General features: G+C 25.6%; 2 protein-coding genes across 2 annotated transcripts in view; one reads left to right on the top strand and one right to left on the bottom strand.

Moving 5' to 3' along the window:
• The window catches only part of LOC149061135 (uncharacterized), a 29,290-nt gene extending 26,449 nt beyond the window's left edge, over window positions 1-2,841 (bottom strand). Inside the window, exon 1 of the mRNA XM_089216752.1 lies at window positions 2,739-2,841. The gene's annotated coding sequence lies outside the window, so the exon portion shown is untranslated. The remainder of the gene's footprint in view (window positions 1-2,738) is intronic.
• LOC107169470 (angiotensin-converting enzyme-like) lies at window positions 415-21,016 on the top strand. Its single transcript, XM_089216750.1, has 15 exons — window positions 415-833; window positions 4,476-4,613; window positions 7,529-7,687; window positions 9,170-9,272; window positions 9,356-9,499; window positions 9,868-10,059; window positions 10,391-10,505; window positions 12,055-12,207; window positions 14,895-15,019; window positions 15,097-15,195; window positions 15,269-15,345; window positions 16,840-17,000; window positions 19,096-19,218; window positions 20,447-20,628; window positions 20,691-21,016. Exons 1-15 carry the CDS (start codon window positions 741-743, stop codon window positions 20,789-20,791), a joined length of 1,965 nt encoding a protein of 654 aa, XP_089072876.1. The 5' UTR covers window positions 415-740; the 3' UTR covers window positions 20,792-21,016.
• Window positions 21,017-21,056: the final 40 nt, after the last annotated feature.

Genomic DNA, 21,056 nt, shown 5'->3' with positions numbered 1-21,056 from the left:
CCGAGCTTTACGTTTCATAAAACATTGATGTTTTGGAAGTACAAGAATCTCACCAGTATTATTTGAATTATTGTTCAAAGCATTTATGTTATTTATTTGTCTATATATTATAGATATTTATCTACGTAAATTGACTAAAACTTAACTTGTTAATCAATGTTTTATTGTTACAGCCTAACACATACTATTTAAATCAATAAAATATGTTTTCAATACTTTCTCAACATTTATTTTCTTTGGAGATCAACTGTATAGTCGGATAATTATTTATTTGACAAAAAATCATTTTAATTCGTGACGAAATTAAATTAGCTTTTTAAATGTTTAAAACTATATGAACACAAATTAAACAACGAACGAAAATGGTGAAGGTATGTAATGTAATTGTTGCTCGTTACAGATGATGATCACAATACAAGTTATTACAATATAAACCTAAAGAAATACGTTCAAATAATTTTTCTTTGACAGTTGCCATTTGTGATCCAAATAGGACATACATACGTTGTTCCGAGTAATTTAATTAATGTTTATAAACATAATTTATTTACTATTTTGTGCATTTCTATAAGTGTATATTTATTTTTATAAAAACATAATATACAACTACCCAATTTTTATTTTGTTTAAACAAATTTTGCATTTTTGTAAAGGTTATTTTTTTTTTAAATATAGCGAAGTACAGAGTGTATATATATATAATTAGAAGATAAATCTCACTAAAATATTTATAGAATACAATGAAAAATTCTAATTTCTCAATGAAGACTATTCTGGTGTTTGCAGTATACTTAATCAAATATTCTCAGGAACTAGATTATTCAAAAATACAGGTATTTATTTTAAATTTATATTTTACTCAATATGCTACCATATTTGACGCACATTGTTTTATTTATCATAGATATATAATATACAACCGTCAGAACCCAATATTTTTATATTTAATTATTGTTTTTTTTTTATACACATATTATGAACATTAGGTAACTGAGTACTTTTTTTTAAATTACATAATAAAAAAAATATTAATTATCATTAATTAGTTGAATTTTAATGTAAAAATGTATAATTTGTTCGTGTTTTGAAACATGTTAAGTAATATATTTGAAAATTAATGTAGTGTTGAGACTTATCCACTTATCTAGATAAGATATTTTATCTTTTATCTTATTTATAGATAAATATTTATGAGTTACCTACAATGTATATCTTAGATGAAATAAAAGCTAAATCTAGATAAATCGATGTATAGAATTTTATCCGAAACATAAATATTAAATAATTAAATAATTATGAACAATATTTTGAATTTTCATGAAATAATTAAATTAACGTTTTATTTTGTATTTTCATAAATCCAGTTAATATTATGTGGTATTAAAAATAAAAAAACTTTGTTTTAATTTTTTTAATCCAAACCAAAAATTTTGTTCACATTTTTGTTCATAATAAAATCAATTTTAAAGTATTCCAGATAATTGACCAATCAAATAGTAAGCAATAATCACTCACTATCAGTTGTAAGACTCGTATATATATATTTTGTCGTACATTCGTGCGTATTATTTTTTTAAATTGCAAACAGAACAAATTATCATTGTTGCTAATTGTTACTTTTCATGTCTTTAAAGCGTACTATTATAGCACTTATATTAAGATTTAAAAGGTCATATATTATAGCACATATTTCATTTATTTTTAATGCTATAAAATTCCAGCACTGGTCATATAAATTTAAACCACTTTTAAGTAGAATAATAATGAAAATCATCGGTTTAGAATTTTGAACATTTTTAGAAGGCATGTTCAAGAAGAAAGAATTAGATTATTTCTTGGACGATTTTCTTCTTATTATTGTGAAAGATTTTTTTTAAGTAATAAATTTATTCTCGCATTACTGACGCCTGTTGAAATTTGAAAGACTGATTACTGGGGAGATTTACAAATCTTTACGTCCCCCTCTTCTTCAGACGAAACCATCTTAATAATTAATCGATCAGTCTTTCAAAATTCTGTTGTGCTGTAGATCCAATAACTTTTGTTTAGAAAAAAATTGAAATATGACCTACATGCATTATGCATAGTTAAGTAAAAGGTGGTAGTAAAAATGTTTTAAAAAATAAAATAGTTACAAATCATTTAAAATCATTGATTGATCAAAAAGTTTTTCCAAATCATTCTAAATTATTTAATATAACAATAATGTTACCAATTAAAAGGACGTTACACGTCAACCATTTGTTGTTTCCGTCTTACAAGTGCATAACATAACAAATTTACACTCAGTAAATCACGTTTATCTCCGTTAGTGAGTAATCGATCTATTAAGGAACTTGATGTAAAGAACATTATCTGTGTTTGTATATGGAGTTTTTTACGATAGTTCAATTTTATAGCAAGTTATGCGTGTATAAAAAAAGGCTGTAGCCCATAAGCGCAAAATATGACCCAAAAGCGCAAAAATAAATATCCCATAAGCGTAAAAAAAATTACCTTTTTAACAACCCATAAGCGAAAATTAGTTTTATAAAAAAAGTGTATTTTATTAAAATCATATAGTTAAAAACATATAATTAAAATCATATAGTTATTAATATACTATGCTATTAGTGATTATAAAATGTGTATTTAAATATAAAAATACATAAATAATTATAAAAATTGTATTTAATTTAATAGCAACAACTAATAGATGTTTTGTTTAAGATCAATAAAAAAAAATAATAAATAAGTACCTATTAATATTAAATTTGAAATTTGAAGCCCACAGTTTTTAAATAATCCAATCTTGAAATATTTTTCATCGTCATTTGTTACGATAATATTCGTTAATACTAAATACTAAATTAAACTGAAATAATACTACTATAATAATTTTAAAATGAACCTGTAGTGTAATAGGTACAATATTGTATCAAGTAATACAATTTATTTTTGCACTTTTATACCACTACCAAGGTACAAAATCGTAAATTCGTTTTGCGCTTTTGGTTTATCGAAAAAAAATTGACCTTTTGCGCTTTTGGGCTTCACCAATAAAAAAGCGTAAATTAAAAATGCTCATGACGATTCACTTAAAAACTAAGTTATCGTAAAAAACCCACAAACAAACACAGATAATGTTCATAACATCAAGTTTCATAATAGGTCAATTTTTTTTTTTATTGACGAAATCTACAATCTATACATATTCTGTAATATAATGAGTAGGTTTGATAAAAGGCAAAAAAAAAATAAGTTAAATAATATGAATCGAATGATTAGGAAGGATACCCTGCAGTGGTAACACTCTATAAAGTGACAGCGTGTAATAAGTCAATTTACTTCTATTTTTAAACTAACTGAATAAAACTTGATCTGCTAAGCGTAAATTTGTTATGTTACGCACTTGTAAGATGGAGACACCGAATATTCGTGTAGCGTCCTCTTAATTCTGTTACATGCGAAAGATCATTTTCTGCCATTCGAAGATTAAAAACTTGGATTAGGTGTATGATGTTACAAAATCGTTTTAGTATAGTTTGGGCTTATTTAGTATAGAAAAATACATAAATATTGATGTGGAATCGGTCTTAAATGATTTTGCGAAAACTCATTGAAGAATTAATTTAATTTAATAAATATTGATTATAATAAAAATTATGCACATTTATCATTTTATATGATTGCGAATTTTAAAATTTAATTAAGCTTGTATCTTTCAACATTACATTTAGTGATTATATTTTCGTAATAATAATAATTTAATTATAATTTTAGATAATTTAAAGGTAAACGGAGACAAAGCCTCAACTTAATCTTTAGTAAAAAAAATGGTATAGGGCTGAAGCCGCCATATTTAAATTCCCTATTAATTGTGCCTATGCAATGGATAGTAGGTTACCTATATATTAGTATAATATATTTTTACCCTGACAATAGATAAGATAATATGCGTACGGCTAATTTATGAACATTTAGTAGACATTTTGATACAATTAGTAATAATTTGAATAAACAGTAATATAATTAATGAATAAATCATACATTTTAAAAGTAGAAAAAACTGAATTTAGTTCAATAAATTATTTCGGAAACTGGCTAAAGCCTAAAATATTTAAATATTTAATATATTATAATATCAATATTCGCCTTTACTGCTATTATACTATACCATTGATTAAATATACATTTATGTTTATTTAATGTACATTTTATACATTTAATCAATGACTATACTATTCATAAACAAGAAGTTAATGTTATCTATATGCTAAATGCTAATCTATATTATTATCTGGATAATATTCAGTTATTATATTTAGGTATTTTTATCTATATTCATATTCATATTATTATTATTATTTTTTTTTGTAATCAGAAATCAACACTGTATATATTTGGTTACTTAAATGTAAATATAATTAAATTTTAAATATGTATATTTTTTGTGTATGTGTGTCTTACTAGTAATACATATATTAATATTTTAGGGGCTTAATACTAACATGGAAGAAGCTACACAGTTCCTTCGTGAATGGGAAAATGAAGCAGTAGCCTCGTGCAATAGATTGGCGATGGCACAGTGGACATATGCAACAAATATAACAGAATATAATAAAAAGCAAATGGTGAATCTATTAAAATTATGATAATTTTAAATTTCACTTTATAACAAAAAACAAAGATAAATGAATATAAATCATTAATTGAATATAGACATATTATATAATATAGTGGTTACCTACTTCACAATAACAGTATGTGGCACATGCAGACTGCATGTAAAATATATATAATTCATAGGTAGTCATCATGTAGTATATTATATAGGTAATAAAAATAAATATTTGGTTTACCTATAGGTACCTACTTAAGATTCTGGGTGCCGGGTGGTTTAATTGTGTTTTTTCTCTGTTTGTCTGCAATTAAATTCTAATGTATATAAAGGTATCTAATTGTATTTTCTAGGTATGAAACAATTTTTTTCAAACAATTTACAATCGGGTGACATTTTTGACTGCCTTTAGGTATTTTTCCAATGGATGTTGATAAATTGAATTGTTTTTTTTGGTCCAAAATATTATAAATGTAATACAAAGTTTATCACAAGTTTATATCGCATATTAAAGGTATAGAAAATATAACACACCCACAATCTTTTTTATAATCATTTGAAATATACCTAAGTTTCTACAAATGTTCACAAAAACATACTATGATATTATATTATGAAAGTTATTTTGTAGCTAAGAATTCGTAAAATTTAATAAAAGAATCTTTAAAAGGTAATTCTACCTGAATTTAAAAAATCGAAAATAAATTTCCAACATTTTTTTTTACTTACAGCTAGATTTTAAATTTTAGCAAAATTGGTTATTTAAACAAAAATATCGGTTTTTTGTTTAACAACTTTAGTTTTTATTTTCACTATTATGGTTTATTATGAACAATGACCATTATTGTTTTCTATATCATAATAGGTGCATAATATTCAACCTTAGCTACGTATATTATAGTATATATATGAATCGCTGTTACACTGTACGTCAGTATTGGCTTATTAGTTATAAACAATATAAACAATAGGTACATGATAAAATATTGTAATAGTTATAATACTATAATATTCTATGCTTTTAACAAATATAAGTTTAAGCTATATAATTACTAATATAAAAATAAATAATTTTTAAAATATCCTTAAAAAATAGAGTTTGTCTACTCAGGATCTAACTAGAAAAGAAGATTTATTTTTTATGTCTAACACAACTACACTTATATTCTTATACTTATAACTTTAATTTATTTTCACCATCTTTTGACCCATCTGAGGTGCAATTTCCAATATCAAGATAATTTTTGATTTTGTACAGACCCGATGTCCACTACAGGCACTACAGTGATCTTTTTTCTATACCTACTAAAGCCCATATAACTCTAAATCAATTATAATTTAGAAGTGAATAGACGTGTGTTTGATCATTTATATTAGATACTATTTAGTAGTTTAGTAAGTACGTATTTTAAAAACCTCAATTCAATGAAAATTGAAATGATATTTACTAATATTTAAAAAGAAAATAATAAATTACCATTACATTGATTACCAGGTCAACAACACTGCAAAAGTAAAAATTGACTTGGGCACTAATGCAGTTATAATAACTGTCCATTGAAATGGGCATTGAGCTCGTATAGTATTAAAATAGTAAAATATTACATATTACCAGTAAATTGTTTGTGCCTCGGAAGGGTATACTCATGTTGAGTTATAAAAATAATAACCAAAATCCCAGAGTTCGTAAAATATTCGTATCGAAAAGAGAAATGGCCAAAAGGTATATATTCAAAATAAGGTTATTTTACAACATAACAAATATTGTATTATGGTTTATAAGTGTGCTAAAACTGAAACATATACTAAATATTTCTAGAATTTTTAAGATTTAAAGAGACATTTCAAAATTTGTTTAATTTCCCCAAATCTTCACATTTTCTCAATTTAAAAAAAATACCAAAAAGACAGGGTAACAAATAGTATTAATTACAAAGTATAAGCTTATTTTTAAATAATAATTGATGAGATCAATATTTTCAACATCAAAATTCAAAAGATGTAGTTCATCAGAAAAAATACCATTGAGTATTTAAATCATTACTATTTGAAATTCCTACATAGATAGAACATTGGAAAAACACATCTCTGCATATTGTTATACAATAAATAAATTTTTTGTTTATTTTCAGAAAACGGTTTGATACCAACATACTAAGTTATCTCTTTAACGTAAAACACTCAACATTTCAATATTTATAACTATTAACATTTTTGAAAATATTTTTTTAAATAATAATTTTAAGAAGAACCATGCATTTGTTGTCTCCGACTTACAGTCGTAATTTTCGTTCCCTGATTTCAGTAGTGTGCTGTTAGTTTTGATATTAGAGTGAATTAATCTACTATAAAATTTTTAGGTAAGAATATTATCTGTTATTTTGCATTTGCGATTTTTTCGATATTTTAATATTCAAACAAGATATGGGTAGATAGTGAAATATTATAATTTGAAAATGCTCGAATTTCGTTTGAAAATAAAAATGTCGAATAAAACTCAACACTTAAGTACAATAAGTCATGTTCTTAGATAAAAGTTTTGTAACTGGTCAGTTCACTCAAATGCATTGGTAGCGTCCACTTAAGTTGTACAAGCGAAATTATTATTAAAAAAATACTTTTTACCATAACAATTATTTATTATTTATTTTATTTAACAACAACATACATTTTTAATTCTTTATTCCAAAAAAAAAAAATATTTTATTAGATAACTTCGAAATATAAAAATCGAATGTTGGATGAGTATTTAGTTTTCAAGAGCTGAGTGGAGTGGTTAACCCACAAAATTTTGGTCTCTAAAAATTTGTTTTATTTTATTCAATAATCAATAAGTATAATAATAGTATTATTAAATATCTATTTTTTTATTAACATTATAATACTAAACTCCTTTATGTTAAATATGTTCGTATTTTTACTAAAAAGATAGATGAACAAAAATTGAACTCAAAGTTTAATAGAGTATCTTGGAGGAAAGCTTCTGATTTCATGTGGACTCGTATATCTGATCCTATCATACAAAGACAACTCAAAATTTTGGCACTGAAAGGCCAATCGAATGTACCAGATACAAAACTAAATCAGGTAAATATATTCATATTTATATTATTAGCTAAAAATTAATATGTAATTATAATTCCACTGCTCTACACGAAGTTGAATATTGCTTAGCTCAAAATAATCCATAAAAGTAAAAGAACCAAATGCTCGTTATTTATAATCAAAACAAATGGGTATTTACTACAAAAATTATTATTTCTTAAAAATAATTTAAAAAACTTAAATTAAAAAGGTATAAATACAAACATTTGTGTAACTTAAGTTCTATGACACCCATAAATTATTAATATAAATTATTATTAATAAATCTTAAAAGAGAACTCGGGCTATACAGTTGCAGAGAAACTACATTTATACGATACAGAAGACAATACTTCGTAGGTTTTCGTTTTATATCGTAAGAATAACGTTTTTATTTTTTTAATATAATTATAAAAAGTTTATTTAAGTTTTAAAAACATCAAAATAATGGTTTTAAAACACTAATAACTTTAATTTTGATATACAAAATAATGGAAAGGGATATATTAGACATCTATAATAAAAAAATATGGGTTTACATTTTGAATTTTGTTTATATTATCAAGATATTTTATTTTAATTAAATAACCTTAGGTCTTTAAATTAGGTGCGTATATCAAGAATATACCTAATCATCAGTATTAAAAATAAAAAATAAAATACAGTATATTTTATGAACGTTTGAATCCTGATTTCGAAAATTGTGTTATACGATTCCATTAATACTGTTTAGATGTTCTTTATGACAAACTAAAACACAATCCAATACAAAACTACATAAGTTTATACAACAAAATATGTTAATAAATATTATATTACACTATACGTCATAAGCGTGAGCTATATGCCTATATTATAGCTTTCTTTTCTACGTACATTGGACGCCGCTTATAAAACTCACTTTGGCACCAGCACCTAGTCTTAACCTAATGAATCTGATAGACGAAGTATAAAAAAAAAATACTTATGAATTTTATTTTATTACATAATATCTAGCTTTTATTTTAAACTACTTAAATACATATGTATACAATATACACAACACTTATAAGTAAAGAAATAAAAAAAAAAAAATCATGATTAAAATTAGTACATACACGCATGAATCGAAACCAGAACAATCAACAAAAATATGTTGTTTATGAAAACAAATTTATTTAAAAATTATTATTTTCTACCAAATTTTATTATAAAATTTAGTCTTTTAAACGAAATGGTGAGCCTTAACCAAATTTTTATACTGTATTTTGACACGTCCAGACCATTCTAGACGATCTTGAGTTTATTAAGCAGCCATTGAACCTAAGTACTATCCGTGAGTCTTATTAGCTGCGTTCACTTTATTATGTTTGAAGAAGGTAGGTATTCAAAATATAATTTTGTATTTTTACAAAATTATATTTTTTTTTTGTCAAAATTTAATACATTATAAATATATTATTAGGGTATATTAAATAGGTACATTAATCTTTTCTCGTTTTGTAGATGCATTCAATTTTAAATGAAATGAAAGATATTTATGCTAAAGCGAAAATATGTCCATTCAGTTATAGACTGACATCGTATTGTGAACTAAGTCTAGAACCAGGTATCAATAATTCATTATTTATAATATAAATAAACAGTCATATGCATAGTAATATGATAATTTTGAAAAAAAAATGCAAAAAGATTTAGTAAGAGTAATGGCTAACTCAAGAGATTTTGAAGAACTATTGTATACCTGGCGTTCGTGGAGAGATAATATTGGACATGAAATTCGGCCAAAATACATAAAATATATGGAATTGGTTAACGAAGCTGCTATAGCAATAGGTATTGTAATATTTTTAAGAATTTAAAACAATTAGTTATGGTATAGTTAATAATGTACATTAAATAATGAGACATAATATTGTGGTTAAAAATGACTTGCTGACTGCGCACAACAATACATTATTAATATATTTTAGATTCAAAACCAATCATGGAATTTTAGGAACTTGATAATCTTATAAAATAAATGTGTATTTTCTCTTCCATTTTTTTTTTCAAATCGGAATCATTTTAAATGTTAACATTTAAAATTCCCCAATATTAACTCAATATTATAACATGTTGAACATTTATGAAACCATACAGTTAAAACATTGGTCAACAAGCAAGTGCGATAAATGGTCACATTTTTTTATTATTAACTCTAGGGTTTGAAGATGCGGGTCAACAACAAATTGCCATGTACGAAGATGTAAATTTTAAAGCAAAACTAGAAAATTTATGGGCAGCCATAGAGCCTATTTATAAACATCTTCACTCTTATGTTCGGCGAAAATTAGTTTCTCACTATGGTACACGCAGGGTTCGAGTCGACGGACCGATTCCAGCGCATTTACTAGGTAAGTACCATACGTCGTATAGGCATACAAAGTGAATATAAGAACAAAATTTAAAATTTTGAAATTAATAACTTTATACTTTTTTTTCAACTACCTATATTATTTATTTATTTATAGAATTCTTTATAAAAATAAACTAAATAATTATGTTCGAAATATAAATACATTGTTTAATATTTATGATATTTACTATTGTAGATACCTATACATATTTTGTTCAAGGTCAATAGTGTTGAAAATTTTGTTTTAATATTTTTATTGTATTAACTAACAAATATTTATAATATTATAATCAACAATGTATTTTATGAAGTTCTATGTTTTTGGTAAGGTAACATGTGGGCACAGAACTGGAAAAACATAATAGACTTAGTGATTCCATTTCCGAAGAAAAGACGTATTGATGTTTCCGGTGAAATGTTACGTCAAGGATACACGCCTTTAAAGTAATATTTCCATCCAAATTAATATATCTAAACAAATAACAGCAGTGGCATGACCTAAATACATTATTTATTTTTAACGTACCTATCAAATTATGATTAACAGGCACATAAAAAACAGAAAATGTTCATTCTTATTTTCGATGTCAATCAACATTATTTAAACATCAACCCGGCTCCACCCATAAAAAAAACAGTTATTAAATACAAATTTAACAAATTAGGATCTAAATTTTTCGAATACATTATTAACAAAAATATATAAAATTAACCAGATAAGTATAACTTTGAAGAAAAATTTTATTTTACTCTCAAGTTTTTCTAAAATTGTTCCTCAATAATATTAAATAATAATTAAGAGTTTAAGACCAATTTACATGTACGCATACATTAAATAAACGCAGTGAAATGGATATTTAATTAACTACTCGATCGATCTCCGAAATCTGAAATATCGAAACCAAATATAGCTAAGGTTAGGTTTACCAATACAGAATAACTTAATAAATAAATAAAAACCATAAATGAAACCATATAATAATAACTCATTAATATTCGTATACATAATAATAACATAATTTTACAGCCAAGACTCGTAAACTTTGATATCAATTAATAAGCGAATAATTACTTTTTAGTAATTAACCTATTTTGGTATTATTATTTTGTTCACCTTTTTAATAAAATCAGAGTAGATACTTATTTGAAAAATCCATTTAACATTTGGCTCTAATCAGAGCCAAAGTAAACCGTCTAAAACGTGATAAATTTAAATCCTATGTACATACAGTTTTAACCTGGTTAATATATTATGAGTAGGTATAAATCAATAATATCCACTATTTTTTTAGCCATTTGATAAAGTACCTTAAAAAAATCAGATTATAATCCTTTAAGCAATGCGCAAATACTCATTAATAATTCAAAGATTAAAAATATATAAGTACCTTAATTAAATTAAATTGATATAGATAGAAAATAAATTAATGTTGATAATTATTACGAATCGGAAACTACTTATATTCAGATTATTAAAGATTTCTGTCCTATTAAAATAGAATTACGTGTATAAGGGAATACAAATATATCAATAGAGGTACATTTATTCAATAATTTGTAAAATAATGAAAAACAGATATTACAGATCCAGGTATTATTGGATTATTGAATTTCCAAGCTAAGTTACTCAAATTGTAAGTCAGAAAATACTTAACTTACATTTACTTAACTCACTCTTAACTTGTGTATGCGGAAGAATATGAAAGTATTTGAAATATTTAAATGCTATGCACAATGTGTTGGATAAACCAGTCGTTGCGTTACTTCAAAAATAGATTTGAAATGCCCAACTCTTGACTTATAATTTAAATTTAAATTTTCACATTGCAATATTAAAAAATAGGTATAAAGTTAATCGTTGGGTATTACGGTGGGTTAGGCTGACCTGGACATATTTTACACATAGAATAACAAAAGTCAATAATTTACCTATACGTTTTATTTGAATGAATTGACAAGTCATACATATTAAAACATATCTGAATAATATTAGGATGTTCCAAATTTCTGAAGAATTTTTCACATCACTTGGATTAAAAGCGATGCCAGTGGAGTTTTGGCATAATTCAATTTTGGAAAAGCCAACAAACAGACCAGTGTCGTGCAAAGCATCTGCTTGGGATTTTTGTAATAAATATGATTACAGGTAAATATAATTATATTATTATATACATTACAAATTACCATTAGTCAGCTAAGTTGTTCTATTTTTGATTTAAAGAGGAATCCACTTAAATTTATTTATTTTTTTTTTTATTAATGATACCCTCGGCAACATGGGCCATTGGGATATTTTTAAATTAAAATATCTTAAAGTTCCATATTATTTTATTCTATAATACCTATTACAGAAAAAAAAATCCGTTCATAATTTTTATAAACATAAAATATTACACACTTGATATTTGTATTAATTTGTATTATTATTGTTCATTAGTAGGTATTTTATAATAGTAGGTATATTCCAGAGTTTAAGACTGGTATAAAGTATAAATTATTAATGAAAATTGACAACCTACTCGAATAAAATTGATTCTTATTGCAAAATAGTATAACCTAACTATAATATAATTATAAAATAAATTAGCGATTAGCGTCTTGAGTTTGACATATAACACACTTGTAAATATTATTAAAAGTTTATTAAAATATCTAACTCATATTCCATCCCATTTTTATACAGTGATGGGGCCCAATGCGGGTTTATACATTTCCGCAATTTTATTCTATACAGTTTGATAATCATATTTTATATTTTAATTGCCAACATAATTATAATTATTTTCCTCAAATCTACTGCTGGATACCTATTTAAGGAAATTAGTTACGATGTATTTTAAATTCTCAAGCTTTATAGGATTGTCGGATTTTAATAGCTAAAATATTTTTATCTGCAAAAAAGAAAACTTTCTACAAGCTATATTGAACTTTATTTTTATTTTAATTTGCTATAAAATAATTTTTGAAAAAACGTAAAATTGTCTTATTTTTAAATACTATTACTAAATACTACCTAGGTATTTAAAAGTTTGAAATTAAAATACTGAAAACGGAGTTTAATGCAGCCTGTAGAATATTATCTTCTTCAGTTAAAAAAATGCATACACAATTTTTTTGATTCTACAGGACATGATCATTGATCATTATTTTCGTGGAGTGTATTATTGTGGACAATATGACATTGGTACCGATTGCCTTAATATAATACTGTTACGTGCCTAATGTTGACTCTCTATATACCTACATAATTATATTGTCATATACGAGATACTCAGATATTATCATATTGTATAATAATTATAGGCCGTGAATGGAAAGACATAACAATTATAACAATTCAAATACTTCTGATGTAAACAAATACACAAAGAGATGATGTATAACTCGCAGGTCGTAATAGTAGTCAACCTTGGAGAGATCATTGGAAATCTCTCTATAACTACTCATTTTTAAGATCACTAGATAGATTATAAGATTCGAAGGAAACATTCGAATAAAAAGGGGTTAGTATAACCACACAAAGAATATAAAAATGTACACAATCAACGTTGACACTGACAAATGATTGTAATACAATTATATTATTATATTATTATTTAACAACTTCATAGTACATTAATCAATAATGCACCTGCAGCTAGAAGCACATGCGTGTGTGCAAGTAGTTGGTAGAGATCAATTCTATTGATAATATTATGCATAATGTAATGTGATAATCTGTGGGAACGACAATTGTTATCGCGATGAGGGACAAGAGAGGCTTGGTAGGACATGGGTTTATAAGAGAGCCTAGAATATCTCATATTTTAAGACCAGTCTTAGCTAGGTACCTAGTATTCCGAATACTTTTCCTAAAAGTATTCTGAATAATTATTTAGAATATGTTATAAAAGTATTTTATTTCTATAAAAAAAAAACTTTTTATCTCCAATAATAATTGTTTACTCGTTTTTCTAGATTTTCGTACAATATATAGGTATACCTATACGCATTTTTAAATTTAAAATCAAGTGTGAACAACTTGATTTATATTATATTTAGAATTACTAAACCATATATTTTGGAGCTAATTATAAATTTTCTCGAAGAAAAGACGTATTGTTAGTCTAATATTTAAAACAAAAACTAAAAAGTATTTTAAACGTACCTATTTAGAAACTTTTAAAGTATTTTAATGAAGTATTTGATATTATCTTCGAAATATTATTTTTCATAAGTATTTGAGTATTCTTTCCAAATACTTTTTTAAAAGTACTTTACCCAAGTCTGACTCAGACGTAATATTAAGCTGCGTCCTGAGCACGCACAGACCAAGCATGTGTGCTCATGTTGTGCGTTCTACAAATTTACATGATTTTGACACACAGCGAACGTGAGCCGAGTCGGTCGGCTCGGCGTGAGCACACATGCTCGGTCTATGCGTACTCAGGTGTGGACGCGGCTTTAGAGAGCAAAATTCAAGTGAGCACCTTCGCATGAGTCGAGTTTTTGAATTAATATTTTGAACTGAAAATAATTACGATCAACATTATTTTGCACTTAGAAAAAAACGACTAAAATTGTATAGATATTTTTTAAACATATTATGTAAAATATTTTGGTTCTTCGAATAGATTCATAGTTTAAATTAAATTTCTTGAATATTTTACTGTTGATGATAAACGCATTGAAATTTACAATTGTCTAAAACTTATAACAACTCCTAGACATTCTTGTCCATCAAACGGTAGGTACTCTATGCAGAGGGATCAATACAATATAAAGAATAAGAGAAATTGTACCATATACGTATAATTATTAATTAAATAAATGAATCAATTATTTTTTTTTTAGAATAAAACAATGCACTGAAGTTTCAATGGATGATCTATTTTCAACACACCATGAAATGGCTCATATTCAATATTATCTCCATTATACAGATCAGCCACTACTGTTTAAAGAAGGGGCGAATCCCGGTTAGTGCCTATACTAAATATTGTATTATTACATTTATTTAAAATTAGATTGACTTCATACATATCAATGTATTTAGGTTTTCATGAAGCTTTAAGTGATGCAGTTATTCTTTCTATTTCCACGCCACGGCATTTACATAGAATTGGACTATTGAATAACATAACCGACGATTATGGTACGATTGCTATTTAAAATTTAAAAACGAAATATTTTATGAATCAAGTTGAATTTATTTTATTTGTTTACAGAAAGTCAAATAGACTTCTTAATGGAAATGGCTTTAGACAAAATTGCTTATCTACCTTTTGCCTATTCAGTTGATTTGGTAAGTAGTGCTAAATAAAATATAATGATGCTAAAAAATAGTGTAGGTATAAACCACAAGATAAAAATGTTTATCAAAACAAAATGAAAAAATGATTAAACTGGGTGGCTTTACAATATTGGTAATTTTGCAAAGAGAGTTTTCTAGGAAATTTATATAACTTATTTTTATACTGGTTTTCGTGATAACTCACATATTCATCACAGGTCTTTGTGTGGTAAACTGATAAGTATAAATTGACTACCTACGTTCGTGTGTGAAAGTGCATAATATAATTATTTTGCTCAGAGCACTCACGTACTAGCAAGAATACGTAAAATTTTTGATAATAGGTATATACGAGTACGTATTACGTATAGCATATGGTATAACGAAGCGGTCCTCACTAAAATTTTAGAAAAGTCCAAGTATAATTTTTGAAAATCACTTGCGGATTGCTTACGTTTTTCTTTCTTATTTTCTGTCATATTTATTTTAATTTTTACAATCTGTATAAAATATTTTTATAATAAGCACAATAGATGGAAGGATACATAAGAAGGCTTGGTTGAAAAAACTATTCAGTAATAGTACTTCATGCTTATATTTTTAATGATCATAATTAAAAATATAAAAATGTACAACTGTTCACTGAATTTATTGAAGAATAGTAAAAATAACAATAATAATAAAATGAGAACACAGGATATTTTTTTTAGAAAAGGGTATTGTAGATTAATTCAAATGGTTTTCTTGAACTTTGGCCGATTTTTGATTTTAGATGTACAATTTAATTTTAGTGCGGGCCGCGTAGTGGGGACCCCTGGTATGACACAATCGTATTTTTTTTTGTCTTAAAAACTGCAAAATCTGTGATAAAAACGTGGGACTGAGAATAATACCTATATAATTTAAACGTCGGGTAAATTACTAGAGCATTATATGAAAAAAAACCAAATAATTTACCACTACTATCAATATTTATTTTTGTTTATTTGGTTGTAATTACTTAGTATAAAAGGTTCTTAAATAATAAAATCTTAATATATTAGATTGCTCTCTTTGATATTTCCGTCCAAACATTCGTAACTCACTTTTTCATGGCATTACCTATTTAACTTTCAAAATATAAAGATTATAATATAATTAATTGTATTAATATAGATTACAACTTAAACTCCTAACTATCGTTTGTATAATTATTATTATTTTTTTTTTAATGTGATTTGGACTATTTAATTAAAATGCCTTTAAAGACATTTTTATATAAGTTCTAATTAAAAACATTTTAAAAATAATAAGTATGGACATTTTTCATTAATTCTTTTAATTCATCGATTATTTACTATTTAGTTAATGTATTTTTAGTATCGAGTAGGTATCTATAATTGTAATAAGTACTTAAAATACAAGTAGGTACTTATCTAATATCTCAATATCTAATGCCTACTCAATTTTAGTATATCTTACCTATCTTTGACTATTTTTGAGATATCTATAAACGTATAATTACAGTGGCGATGGAGTGTTTTTTCCAAAGGTGTACACAACTTAAATGCTCGATGGTGGGATTTAAAATTATTGTATCAAGGAATCATTCCACCGATTGCAAGGGATGAAAATGATTTCGATCCAGCTTCTAAGTATCATGTGATCGCTGATACTCCTTATATAAAGTATGTATAATACCTACACGTAAAGGCTTTACGGTAAAGCTATAAGTACTTATAACCAGTTATAAGTTATAAACTTATAAGTAATAGGTAATCAATTATTATTTATAACAAATTATAGAAGTAGTTATTGACAAATCCTTATAATCATTTAATAATAATTATCCGTGTGACTTTCTTATTCGTATACTTTGATTTTTCAAATTTAACATGACTTCATAATTTGATTGAAAAATTAAAAAAATAAATATGGAAACTCTCAACTCAAAGAATAGTAGATTTTGAATGTTCCCACTTCATGAGTAGACCTCAGTAGGTATTGATTTTTTAAATTTGAATTTAATAATTAATGAATCTGATAACATACGAAAAACGATTCTAATTGGAGGTCTGTCAGTCTCTATTTTTAAGGATATTTTATAATTTATTTATATTACTACTAACATTAAATGAAAACTCAGATCGACTCTCAACCGCGATAGATGTAGTACACTTACAAAATATGTAACCATCAGTGACATCTATCGGTATTTGGTTGTATCCAAATATTGTTGCTCAAGTTAAATTGATGCTACGTTAGCAATGAGCATTAATATTATTGTCCTTGTCTTACAAGTGCGTAACATAACAAATTTACGCTCAGACGCTCAGTAGATCGGTCACGTTTAATATCGACAATATAGTTAGTCTAAGAATAAGAGTGAATCGATCTATTATGAATCTTGATGGTAAGAACTTTATTTGTGTTTGTAGGTATGTGGGTTTTCTACGATAGTTCAATTCTTTTCAAGTTTAATAATATACCGTAGGTATTAGCGTAAATCAAAAATGCTCATTTGTAAATATCTGTATATATTATATTATCTTGTACGCTAATGTTATAACTTTAGGCTAATAACCTTTTGATGTTGAAGCCTTTACCTCAAAATAAAAAATAAAAAAAAATGCTCATAAGTTTACTCGATCTCCTTACCTACGTTTGAAATATTTTTACTACTTTAATACGTGATAATAGACATACCTATATCGTTTTAATCACATTATTCATCATTGTAACCAATACCTACAATCGTCAATCACCATATTCTACTTTTGAATCTAAAATATTTTTTTAGTAGGTACAATATTATACAGCATTACAACATAAAATAACTTGCCATTAATAACTAAGTGATTCATTATCGCCTAGCCAGAACCACCGAAGCTATTGGTATTAAATTTGGTTAGTAGTTTCGTTTTATAATGTAGAAACTCACTAAGAAAGAATTTTTCAAAATCGACATTTTAAAGAGGTCCTCAAACAAGGATATACGCTGGAAATTGAACTTGTTTTTGTTTGTAAATGATTATCATAAGTTACTCGAGTAAATCAAGTATCAGTATGCATCAAATTGTCGCGTTAGGTTTTGGTTAAAGAAACTATATTTTTTAAACCAAATGTATGTTTGTAGATTTTATACTCAAAAATTACTCGATTGATTTTGTCGAAAATTTAGTGAATAAGAAGTTTAAACCACGTTAAAAAATATACTAAGTGCTAAATCCAATCCGCAATTTTTGGTTTCCTATCTAGGTCAAATCATTTCTAAAAGCTATGTACACTAACGCCGATTTATCCAAGAACTGAAGTATAGCCAGTTAGGTAAACCAAAACTGAGATAAACTCTAAACCAAGATAAACCTTTATAGCATGTAGGTAGGCTTTATAGCCTATAAATTATAGGATTTGAAGCCCAAAAAACTGCTCACGGACAAAGCCTAGTTATTCAGCTAGTTATGTTTATGAACATATAAATAAGCAAATTTGAAATCTATAAAGCATTTAATTCTGAATTCATTTATTCGTTTTTTACTCGATAAAATATTTTAAGAATTTCTTTCACTTCCACTGTTCTACTCTCACTAGGTAGGTAGGTAGGTAGGTACTTCGCTAGATGCTGTTATTTTTCACTTCACACAATCACGTGTATTCTATAAAAGCAGCTTGCAAAATGTGTGTCACTACATAAGTTTTAGCATAATTTAGACTTCTATGATCTGTAATTAAAGTCTATAAATATTGAATGATTAATTTAATTTAAACTATCACATATTTCAGATACTTTATAAGTATCATACTGCAGTTCCAAATACATGAAGCCTTGTGTACAGCAGCAGGACATATTGGTCCATTACATACTTGTGACATATATCGTTCAAGAGAAGCTGGTCGAATATTGAGGTAAGTACCAAAATACATTTAATAACGTGTCTACTAGAGGTCCAAATGATTTTACTTGTGATATTTGGCCCGGAGTACAATAGTTTTCAATATTGCAACTTACTAGAACGGGGGACAAGTGATATTCTTTTAAATTAGATTACAATATATATAAAACAGAAAATTACCATTATGCGTAGGTATTTATTTTAAAAATTATGAAAGGTAGTTAAAATTATCATTAAGTATCAAAAAATTACAAAAATTAATCAAATTTAAAAGTACATTGAAATGAATTTATGTTTTTTCAACTTATTTAAATGCTGGTTTACGATAAGAAAATATATAGGTGACAAATATTTACAGGCTGATAACAGTATTGTAATAAAATAAAGTAAATGATATTATTAAAAAAAGTCAAATCAAATAATTTTTAATAGCACCGACTGGATTGAATTTAAACAGGACCTGGGGTAAAACTGTTTTATAATTTTTGATTTATACGAATAATCGGAGAGTTGGATTAAATCACATACAATAAAATGTTTTAATTAACAAAATAATATATTATATAAAAATGTCTGCCCCAGAACGAAAAAAAAATACAAATAATAACAGCAAAAAAATTAAAGAAACTAAAATTTAAATTTTTATCATCGACTTTTACGTGACGTATCAAACAAAAGTAAATACATTTATTTATAAAATACATTATTTGTATTACTATATTTCAAAATCAATCTTTAACGTACAATTTATTAATTTGATACTTTTTGTTTCTTGAAGTCAATATAAACTACATTACAATATATAACTCCCTAATATAACCTTATATAATAATAAATAAATAAAATATGATGAAAATGCACACTAGTTAGACTAATGATATTTTAAATTGTCATCTTTTGGCAATAAGCCCTCAATTCCTAGATAGGGAACAAAATTGGGACCTCAACAATCATTGGGAATAGCCGGTACAGCAAGTTCGACTCTGGATGATACGTACAAAAATGTTAACTAACAGTTTACTTTAAATTAATTTTTGTTCCATGCAATTTAACATACAGTATTGTGTTTAAAAAACATATAATATACTGTATTTTTTATACTGTAAAATCAAAATTAATTTACCTATTTTTCATCAACTATGTGACTACTGATTTAAAATAAAAATATGCATATTATGATGTCTAATAAAACTCAACTATTTATCTACATAGTACATATTATTATGTTTTGTCTCTATTAGCGAAATAATGTCAATGGGCTATTCAAAACCATGGCCACAAGTTATTAAAATCCTTACTGGAGGAAAAACGAGTGAAATAGATGCACGACCTTTGATTGAATATTTTAAACCACTCACACATTGGCTAATTAATGAAAATAAAGCAGAACGAATAGGATGGTCTAGATTAAATGAAGACATAGGTAAAACAAAACTAATCCAAAATGATATAAGACACTAATCATATTTGTTTTATTGATTTCAGCACTATTCGAGCCTTTATCAAAGGCTAACAATTGTTATTCAGTCAACAGCTACTTAATTGCATTTTTGGTTTTCAACATATTAAACAATTCGTACCATTAATTTGACATGTTTAATAATATTTTACAAATTTTTAATTGTGATTTTATAATGTAGTTTTAACCCAATTTGTTCCATATTATTTAATGTTGTATATTATTGTAACTCATTGGTAAAATATTGATATAAAACACATTAAAACGTTTTAATTTGCTTCTATAATATAATTTATCTATTAAAGTATTAACTTAATTTATAATAAAATGAAGGATTTATTGTTTAAAAATATTTGTTTGTTTAAATTATATGTGTTTGTATTGTTTGTAAT

Source organism: Diuraphis noxia, unplaced genomic scaffold (assembly GCF_037042655.1).
Source record: "Diuraphis noxia isolate RWA-SAM2 unplaced genomic scaffold, SU_Dnox_SAM2 contig0001, whole genome shotgun sequence".
Taxonomy (NCBI): domain Eukaryota; kingdom Metazoa; phylum Arthropoda; class Insecta; order Hemiptera; family Aphididae; genus Diuraphis; species Diuraphis noxia.
This window is presented reverse-complemented; position numbering and strand designations above follow the sequence as displayed.

Bases quoted from the DNA above. Each gene is read 5' to 3' on its own strand.
- LOC107169470 (XM_089216750.1), top strand. From the start codon at position 741: ATGAAAAATTCTAATTTCTCAATGAAGACTATTCTGGTGTTTGCAGTA. The intron at 9,273-9,355 runs GTATCAATAATT...AAATGCAAAAAG, and splicing joins TGAACTAAGTCTAGAACCAG to ATTTAGTAAGAGTAATGGCT. The intron at 9,500-9,867 runs GTATTGTAATAT...TATTAACTCTAG, and splicing joins CGAAGCTGCTATAGCAATAG to GGTTTGAAGATGCGGGTCAA.